This window comes from Ptiloglossa arizonensis, chromosome 4 (assembly GCF_051014685.1).
Source record: "Ptiloglossa arizonensis isolate GNS036 chromosome 4, iyPtiAriz1_principal, whole genome shotgun sequence".
NCBI lineage: Eukaryota > Metazoa > Arthropoda > Insecta > Hymenoptera > Colletidae > Ptiloglossa > Ptiloglossa arizonensis.
The window spans coordinates 24,652,081-24,662,929 of NC_135051.1; the positions used below are offsets into that span (position 1 = coordinate 24,652,081).

The window sequence follows — 10,849 nt, forward strand, 5'->3', positions numbered from 1 at the left end:
GCTTGTCAAAAATATTTTGTTCTACGTTCTACTTATTTGTCCATTTGATTGCAAAGCTCGATAAATAATAAAATAATAAAACATATTCAAATGATCCGCCATTTCCAAATTTTGTAACAAATGTCTACAGAGATCGCTGAAATACTCTCTCGATGTACTACCTGGTGCACATCTACGTTTGTAAATGTTATTGAATATTTTTTCCTTCATTGTTATTTAGTATACGTAGCAGTTCAAATTTGAAGTTGTTGCAGATGTGACATTATTATGGTGTTTCGAATATAATAAAATATTATAATAAACTCTTGAAATAAAATCCTGCATCTAGATTTACGATGCATGTTATGGATTTACCTTTAAATCAAGAAAACTTGACACAAATACTGGATAAATTATCAGAAAAAGAGGTTTTAATATTTTTTCTTTTTAAAATTAATAACGTGTATATTCTTTAAAATGACATGAATAAATTTTGTATTATATGATGTATATATATATATATATATATAATACATAATTGTTTGTACAACTACTTAATTACAGATTAAAATAGAAAAGACTTTGGATAATATACTTTCAAAACAATGTCACGTAGAAGCAAAGCTACAAAATATAAGCAAGGTATTACCTAATGTTATTGTGATACGGGAGGAAGGTGAAAAGTTTTGTAATATGATTTCGTGTACTAATGAATTAGCAGAGAATGTGAGCGCTAAAGTAAGACAATTAGATTTAGCAAGGGTATGTGAAAATGCAATATTGTATTTTGTATTATTGAATAACATATCAGTTGCTCTGAAATTTATTATTTTAATTCACAGAGCAGAGTGTTTGAATGTCAAAGGCGAGTTAATGATATTCTTGATTTGCAATTATGTAGTGAAGGTGTAGCTATGGCACTACGTAATGAAGATTATGAACAAGGAGCTGCACATGTTCATCGTTATCTGTCAATGGATCAACAATTATTAGAAAGAACAGCCGAAGACATTTCAATGGATCATACTAGTATAAGCAGTTCCTTAATTACTTTACAGCAAGCAGCTTTACAACTTAGAACTGTAGTCACGCATAAATTTGATGAGGCAGTGAAGTCTGAAGATCTTGCTTCTGTTGAAAGATTTTTCAAAATATTTCCTTTATTAGGAATGCATTCTGAAGGATTAAAAAAATTTTGTAGTTACTTATGCACAAAGGTAGTAATAAAATACATGTTGTACTTTTTTAATTATAACAATTATGCTACATATGTCATCTAATTGTATACTTTTAACATTAGTTGCATGAAACAGCACAAAAAAATTTGAAAGCAGCTTTGGAGATAAAAAGTAATGATAAAAGGGCATCTGTTATTTTTGCCGACACTATGACATTATTGTTTGAGGGAATTGCTCGTATTGTAGAAATACATCAACCTATAATTGAAACATATTATGGTCCTGGAAGACTATCAATGACAATTTCTATTTTGCAAAAGGAATGCGATAGGTAAATTGTTTGTATCTAACTTTAAAAATAATATAGAGAAATATTATTACTATTTGTTTTCTAAATAGGCAAGTTAAAAAGATTATTACAGAATTTATGAAGCACAGATGTATATCTAAAAAGGTGCAAATGGTGAATGACCATCTTCGGAAACCTAGTTCTGAAAGAGCAGATCCTAAACAATTTGATTTGTTATTAGGAGAAATTACTATAATGCATTCACGAGCGGAATTGTATATTCGCTTTTTGAGAAGAAGAGTGAAAGTAATTAGAATATATATTTATATACAATATCAATTTTATTTATTATATTTTATAAAAGTAAATAACATTTTTATTATAGAATGATATAGAAATTAGTGCAACAGATGATGCACAATATAAAGATTTAATAAATGAGTTTGAAACTATAATCAGCAATTCCGATTTAGCACGTGGAATGCAAGAAATTTTAGGTGCTTATCTTGCACTAGAAAGATATTTCCTTGAAGAAAGTGTAAACAAAGCATTGGGAATTGATACTTTAGAGCAGGATCAACAAACATCTAGTATGGTCGATGATGTTTTCTTTATAGTACAAAAATGTATAAGGTATTAAAAAGACACTTGTTACATATTGCATTAGATGGAAATATATATGCATATATTTTATCAAAAATATATTTACACAGGCGTTCTATGTTGAGTTGGAGCATAGACGGTGTTTGTGCAGTAGTCAATATGGCTTGTGGCATATTAGAAGGAGAATTTGCAAATGGATTAAGAAACCGACTAAGACAAGGCTATCCAGCTGGATACTTAGATTTGGCTCAAGCTTATAGTGCCATTCAAACGAGTATACAACATGGTCGTTTACAAACTTCAGATACAGAACTTGCTCGGCTAACGTTTTTGGTAAAATTAATTATAATTCTAAGAACATTCAGTATTTAATATATATGATATATTGATTAGTATATTTTTTTTATTGCTTTATGTAGGCTTACTTAAATAATACTGATGTGAGTATTGAATATGTTGAAACACTATGTAAAAGCCTTAGTGCTGAAATAGACGCAACATTTCCTCACATGCAAGATAAAGACAGGGGTAAAATCGACAGTTGCTTATCCGGTTTGAAAGGTGTTATGTCGATTTTACGAGCTGTTACAGATTATGGTTTAGAGCAGTTGCGGGTAAGTGCTGTTAAACCAAGAGTCACGCCTTGGGTAGATGCATTTTTATCTGTGGATCATCATGTAAATGAGGTAAACTATATAGTAGGGTATTTGTACGATATATATATATATAAAATTATGATAAACTGTGAATATTTTCAGGATGATCTATTACGATATGAAACGGAAGAACCATTTGTGCAAACTTTAGTTATGAAGTTAGAAGGATTACTTCAAAGTTTCAAAGGCAGTTTAACGACGTCTAATTACGATGCTTTAATTGGACTTCTCACTGCTGAAATTACAGTTCGTTTTGAAAAAGTTGTGTTAAAATCTACTTTTAACAGAGTACGTATATTAATGTTCAAACTTATTTTCTTGTATTAAATAATTTCTAATTTTTAACTTAAATTATTTAGGCAGGAGGCCTCATACTCGACAAAGAAATAAGATCATTAGCAAGTTACTTAGCTGCCGCTACTTCTTGGTCTATACGTGATAAGTTTGCACGATTAACACAAATAGCTACTATATTAAGTGTAGAAAAAGTGGAAGAGTTAGCAGATTATTGTGGTGCAGATGCAATAGCATGGAGACTAACACCTGCTGAGGTTCGTCGTATTGCTTCCCTAAGAACAGATTTTCGTCCTGAGGATATAAAAAGATTAAAGCTCTAATTTTTGCTGAACTTTTTATATTTTTCTTTATGTACATAAGTAATGTGATTTAAATAAAAGTTGAATGTTATCAGAATAAATTCCAAATGTTACTGCAACCTTAAAATACTAATTTTATTTAAAATTGTAAAAAAAAACCAATATTTACAAATGGGTAAAAAAATGTCGCGTAAGATATAAAAATAATCAGGTTTATCTTTAAACAAATGTTGTATTATTTAGTATGTTAACCATACTAAGGTTAACGACAAGGAAAAACTTGTTAAATAAGGGGAACAAATTAATATTTCTCGGTAAATTTCAAGTTCGAAATACTGCTCGAATATAGGAGGAATCCAATTGCAATATTATTTTATCAATATTGATGTAATTCAAACACCCATTTATTGTTATTTTACCTCTTTATTATTATTATTAATATATATATATATATATATCACACATACAAAGAACTTAATAAAAAAGTAAAAATATATTTTTAATGTATACATATTAAACTATAAGTATTTTTATTAATGCAATTTATATTTAAAAATATATACTTACAAAAAACAAGTATAATAAATAAATAATACGTGCTGAAACTAAAAATTCATTAATTGTTGGAAATATTTTGTATTAATGTAGTTTAGGTTTTGTTATTTGTTTGTGATTTTCTAGTCGATGTCTTCCTATGTGTTTTTTAGTATTAGCCTTCTGGAGTTTTTCGAAGTTATCACCAGTCCTGGTGTATTTTTCAAAGTCATTCCTTGGTCCAGATGTCCCTCGAAGGCGTTGTCCTCTGATCCCGATGTCCTAATGTCCCTCGAAGTATCCTCTTGGTCCCGATGTCCCTCGAAGTAGCCTCTTGGTCCCGATGTCCCTCGAAGTAGCCTCTTGGTCCCGATGTCCCTCGAAGTAGCCTCTTGGTCCCGATGTCCCTCGAAGTAGCCTCTTGGTCCCGATGTCCCTCGAAGTCGCCTCTTGGTCCCGATGTCCCTCGAAGTCGCCTCTTGGTCCCGATGTCCCTCGAAGTCGCCTCTTGGTCCCGATGTCCCTCGAAGTCGCCTCTTGGTCCCGATGTCCCTCGAAGTCGCCTCTTGGTCCCGATGTCCCTCGAAGTAGCCTCTTGGTCCCGATGTCCCTCGAAGTCGCCTCTTGGTCCCGATGTCCCTCGAAGTCGCCTCTTGGTCCCGATGTCCCTCGAAGTCGCCTCTTGGTCCCGATGTCCCTCGAAGTCGCCTCTTGGTCCCGATGTCCCTCGAAGTCGCCTCTTGGTCCCGATGTCCCTCGAAGTCGCCTCTTGATCCCGATGTCCCTCGAAGTCGCCTCTTGGTCCCGATGTCCCTCGAAGTCGCCTCTTGGTCCCGATGTCCCTCGAAGTAGCCTCTTGGTCCCGATGTCCCTCGAAGTCGCCTCTTGGTCCCGATGTCCCTCGAAGTCGCCTCTTGGTCCCGATGTCCCTCGAAGTCGCCTCTTGGTCCCGATGTCCCTCGAAGTCGCCTCTTGGTCCCGATGTCCCTCGAAGTCGCCTCTTGGTCCCGATGTCCCTCGAAGTCGCCTCTTGATCCCGATGTCCCTCGAAGTCGGCTCTTGATCCCGATGTCCCTCGAAGTAGCATCTTGGTCCCGATGTCCCTTGAAGTAGCATCTTGGTCCCGATGTCCCTCGAAGTAGCCTCTTGGCCCCGATGTTCCTCGAAATAGCCTCTTGGCCCCGATGTCCCTCGAAGTAGCCTCTTGATCCCGATGTCTCTCGAAGTAGCCTCTTGATCCCGATGTCCCTCGAAGTAGCCTCTTGATCCCGATGTCCCTCGAAGTAGCCTCTTGATCCCGATGTCCCTCGAAGTAGCCTCTTGGTCCTAATGTCCCTCGAAATCGCCACTTGGTTATAATGTTCCTAGAAATCATCTCCTATGTGGCCTTATACTTCTTTCACATCGCTTCTTGATTCTGATATCGATTGTTATGTTTTGGTTGTGGTCATTTCTCTTGAAATTGCGTCCGGGAATCATAGTAATCTAGCTCGATATTTTCTTCGTATTACAGTGATGATCGATTGCGCTTGAAATAGTTTCTTCATCTTTCTGAAGTGTCATCCAAAATCGTATTCCAAAATGACCAACATTTCTTTCAATTTTCAGACAATACATAATTCGCGGTTTTCATTTGAAATTCGAAATTTTTACATGTCGTGCACATTAGAACTTTGTTATTACATCATAAAACTATTATCTCAAGGCACAATTATTGTATGCATGTTTACAAATTACACAATAAAAATGCAATTTAAAGCTTGTAATAATTATAATTAAATATACACTCCAAAATGCCCTTTAGAATATAATATTAAAAGCTCAATAATATCAAGTAAATTTGGACAAATTTCAATGAATTAATTTTAAATTCATTAATTGCATACTGGGTTAATTTTTTAAATTCACAAAATGTTTACCAATATACTATAACTTGTATCATATAAATACAGGTTTTCTGTTTCATACTATCACATGACATCTTGAATTCATAAAATGTTAACTTTTATAGGTAATGTCCCATTGTATAAAAATGTCAGCTAAATCTTATTTACAATGAAGTACATGTTCATTATTTTTTATGAAAATCTTAATGTCGGTTCTTTTCTAATTAATTATTGGTATTAGAATTCTCAATTTTCCTTCATATTCTAAGTTGATATATTCTTTTTTGTATCCCATAAATCGGTATTGATATCTTCTTTTGCAACCCATGATTATACCACCTCCTCTTTCTTCCTCTGCGCTCACTAGGCCCCGAAGGTTAGTATCTTTTTCAACTTTGACTCACAAAAACCTGACGTTACTACTCCCCCTCTTCTGCATCCGACAGTCCCACATTGACATCCTCTTCTTCAGCATTCGAAGTCGGGGATTTGACAACTCCCAATTCTTCTATATCCCCACGAAATTCCGCGTTAACTTTTTGTTTGTATTCTATGCAAATTTTGTTACAATGTTTCATTATTATTTTCGTACTCTTAATATTGAGCTGTGTCCATAATGATGCCCAATCCCAGTGATGATCTTCCGTGATGTTCCACAATCCCGATGAATGTTTTGTAGTTTTTGATTATATCTTTCCGCAATCTTTCCCCAAGCCATAACTTTATACAAAATTGTGGAGTAAATTCCAAATTGAAGATCTACAAATCATGAAAGACCACAATGACATAGTCCTCTTTTACAGTGTTCAAGTTTTGCGTATTTGGTTAAATACTTTTGTAAAATTATGCATTTCCTTTTCTTCCTCCTATTTCGTCTATGCATGTACCAAAAGACTTTTGTACAACCGCATTGGAAATGTAAGTTACTCAATAACTGTCAGATTCAATAGCATAAAATCTTGTTCTTTTTTTTTTTAATGTTCGTATTTCTCTAAAAATTCGACACCTTTTGCGACATTTATTCGTATCGTTAAATTGTTAACGTTGTTTTACGATTCAAAATCAAACATTAGAAAATATTGAAATTTCATTGCTAGATAGTATTTAATGGAAAAATGATATAGCGGAATCGCAATATCTAGCAATTAAATCTGAAAATGAAAGTGAATAACTTATTAGTTTGATCATTTTCCGCATAACTAACTAATCGTAGAGGTCATAAGATACATACTTTTTTAAATAAGAAAAAAAGGCCTTTCTGCTGGAACTCTGCATCGATGGCCTTGCTGCATCAGATCATGAAGTATCCATCAGAGCCTGTTGAAAACCCCAAGACAAAACCCATGGCCGTTCATTCGCATTCGACACGCAATGATTACTCGTGATCCCATCGAAGAACAGAAGAAACCATCCAGCTGTTTGTAACTCGAATTCCAGAAATACGTAGGATGAAATCAGCCTCGAAGTCGATCCTCCATTTCTAACATGATAATGTGCCGCCTATTCCTCGCCATCAAAAGACAGGGGAGGGGAAAAAGCCGTGCATTTGGGAAATCCATTCCAAACTGTTTTTCAGTTATCCAACAATCGATAAAATCACGGACAAGCCAACAGACCAAACCCCATACGCAGATAGTTGAAGATTAGACCACTGATGTACTTCAAACAATTGAGCATCACTCGATACTTCCTGAAGTGTATTCGCCTTCCTCATCTGCACGACTCATTCTCGAAACCGGTTTCTAAAACACTTGGTTAGCTTTTTCGGGCAAGGAAAATACGAAACACCTTAAATAAAATAGTTCTGATAGAACTTGGAATATTTTGAAATAGAATAATCAATCCCTTGGACTGTTATTACGTTATTTAAACGAATCTTTGGAAATTTTGACTGCTTCCTTGAATACTGAATTCACCTTAAACGTTGGTTGAAATGTTAAATGTAGTCGATTGGTACATTTATATGAAACGCAAGAAAAATTAGCTTTAGACACAAATAATTGCCTCCATTATAGTTAGGCTCAATCATTTCCTCATTTTCTCTTTCAAATTCTGTTTCTATGTTGCTGAATATTGTTTTCTGGAATATAGCTAATTTGCATAGGATTAGTGCACCCCCCAACCCAACCCCACTATTATATTTATTTGAAATTATGCACAATTCTATAGTTGTACAAAATGAACTGCACAAACAGAAATTACAGAACATTCGAAATATTCGGATCAACAAAAGCCATCAAGCATAATACACAGCACTCAGAGCATTACCGTAAATCTCGAACTAATGGCATAAATTATTCTAATTACAATCTCTAAAAAATTGTTCATGGTTTTAGAAAAATATACATTGAACGATTATTCACTCACCGAAGTTACTACAATTAAAAGCCATTTCCTAACATACTCTTAGATTATCCAATACTTGTAGAGTTTTATGCCAAGCATCATTCGATCATTTTATGCTTTTGTCACCATAAAGCTTGAGCTGCTGCATTCTCCATAAATGTGTTCTCAAATCTCACATAACCACATGAACTCAATATAAAAGCGCATTAGCAGATAGCGAAGATACACTGCATTACTATCGTAGGACTTCTTGTGCACTTATACCACTATATGATTAAACTTTGAAATGAAACAATAACCAGAACTTGCTCGCATAACCAAGTACAGTTTCAGAGAAATAATTCTACCGTTGATAAAATGTAAGTTCAAACAGTCATTTGTGTTCCAGGTCCTTGTGTAAAGTAACTATATATAATTCCTTTTAAGTGGATTATAAGTAGAGTAGTCACATGTTTTTAAAAAGAACTTGTCACATTAACACTGATCACAAACATTCTTTTAGAACATATTTGTATTGGTAAGATGAAAAATTCTAAATGGATAATGAATCTGTAAAAGTTATACTTCATTCTTAAAATTCGATAAATTTTAAATCGTACTAAATTTTTAAGATAACATCTTTCTTCCAACTATATGATAAATTTCAATAAAAATTATGGTTTGGAACTGTTACCTGATAGGAGCCCAGCGATGTCGATTTTCTTGCTTTCATCAATGCATTAATTTTCGTTTAAAGCAAAAACTAACATTTTGTAGTGATTTGTTGCATATTCATACTTCAGGCATAAAACTTATCCATACAAGTGTAGTTTTCGTAAATATTGTTTTCAATATTTTCAACGGTTTTGAAAATTCTGCTAATTGTACCGAACTTCCCTTTCCTAACAATGTGATAAAAATACTGTCCATCTAAGCAATACATACATGTATAGATGTATTTCACAGCACTGTCTTCCTGTGGAGCAACGGCTGAATATGTGACTCATACTTCAGGTACGACATTTTCTTGCATTTTTTGAAGCGAAGACCGCAAAACTCCACCCAAACGGTATACCCAAAGAACATTCACCGTTTAAAGATTCAAACGATCCTAACATGGTGATTGAATACTATATGCATGTATATATATTCAAGGCTTTAACGCTACCGTGCTCTGCTACCATGCTTCAGTTGATTTTGTAAACAACTTCAAACATACGGCCATCTGCTAATCTTTCTCTGTGGAAAAAAGGTAAGATTGTTTTATAGCCCCTCCCCCCTCCCCCCATATATTTTTCAACAAGTATGATCAATTGTATGAAAATTTCTAATAAATGAATCCCAACTATCAATATATACTAAGAAAATATATTAGAATGCATCACCTGGTCGATCTAAAATACCTTATCGAAGATAGCACTATTACAGCAATTTAATTCAAAGTAAATCAATATATAAACAGGTGCTCTTCTCTCAACTTCTTTCGTTGTTAAATGAGTATCTCCGTATCATCTCGAATATTTCTAAAGAACCGAATGTATGGAAATTCGACGGACTTACATTGGCACCATAAATACAAAAATGAATGACGTCTTCCATTATTAAGTAATCCCGTCCGAATAGATTTCATCCATTGCGTTAAGAGATACGTACAGCATCGGCCCTGTAGCTCACATAACAAGATTGTGCATCCCATCCCCCGTTCCCCCATATACGTCTAATATTTATAACGTGAATTGTTCATCATATTAAACTGTTACCTTCTTCCACAATGCCTGTATCTCTTTAAAAATTCAATTTTCTTAATATCAAATTCTTCACCACAAAATATGTTCAGCATGATTACATGTCAGGATCCAGTTAGGATTATAAAGTGCATTATTTTAAGATTATGAAATGCGTAGTGTTGATTACACGTGTTCTTTAGCCAGTCTAGCTGAAACATAATATTTACCGCCCCCCTTCTACCCCGCCTCCCAAATCTTTCTATTTAAACATACTATGATGTACCTTTGTAACACGACACGCGACACGTTCCAGCAATAGGAATGACTGCCTGCAGTTGTTTGCGTACAGTTGTGCGTCAGAGATACGAATCTTTCAGGTACTCCTGCAGTATAAAACAAAGGCATCCGAACAGAATTTCCCCAAGAAGAAAACATTTAAAACGATATGCATAAAATCTTAATATTTGATACCACGCTCCAACATCATATAGGAGCAAAATTCGTTTAAGCCGTCCATATTCAAATCATTAGCTTACTGAGTGATAATTGTACATTAATAACTTTTGCACGTATTCCAAAATGTCCGACTCATTGTTAACATATAAATTTCTTCTTTGTATTTCGAAGTGATACGGCATCATTGAGTTTCGTGAAAATATCAAATATAACATTTACGTGTTATAACTTAGAAGTTCAAGTATATCTGCCAATATCTGCCACATGCCACCGCATTCCTATTGTTGTCAAAAGTGAGAGGCAACTCCACACTGCCATTTGTGCAAATGATTTTCTGCAGTAAAGAAACTTTTCTCAAAATGCCCCCCATCCCCAAACTTAACCAAACACATTTCAAATATGTTCTTCATTTCTTGCATTAATTTAACTGTAACATGAACCGATACCTCTATCCTTTGCTTGTATAACTCTTCTGCATACCTCTCGTCAAGAAGTGTTACCTTACACTGATCTAGAACATATATTACACATATCTTCTTGTTCTAGCACCCGAAGAATAATTCAGGAACAACCTCAAATCTGTGGAAATAATTATCCAATGGCACAGCGCTCCAAAAATG

General features: G+C 34.4%; 1 protein-coding gene across 2 annotated transcripts; it reads left to right on the forward strand.

The window, feature by feature from the left end:
• The first annotated feature begins 207 nt into the window (after window positions 1-207).
• On the forward strand, window positions 208-3,428 carry Cog4 (conserved oligomeric Golgi complex subunit 4). 2 transcript variants are annotated; one of them, XM_076310711.1, is made up of 10 exons: window positions 208-407; window positions 544-741; window positions 822-1,196; window positions 1,280-1,488; window positions 1,557-1,752; window positions 1,832-2,079; window positions 2,160-2,382; window positions 2,469-2,735; window positions 2,808-2,993; window positions 3,065-3,428. In XM_076310711.1, the coding sequence occupies exons 1-10, from the start codon at window positions 336-338 to the stop codon at window positions 3,320-3,322; spliced, it is 2,232 nt and encodes a 743-aa protein (XP_076166826.1). In that variant the 5' UTR covers window positions 208-335; the 3' UTR covers window positions 3,323-3,428. The 2 variants fall into 2 exon arrangements, with proteins under 2 accessions (XP_076166826.1, XP_076166827.1); XM_076310712.1 differs by lacking the exon at window positions 208-407 and having other exon boundaries at window positions 625-741; window positions 881-1,196; window positions 3,065-3,426.
• Window positions 3,429-10,849: the final 7,421 nt, after the last annotated feature.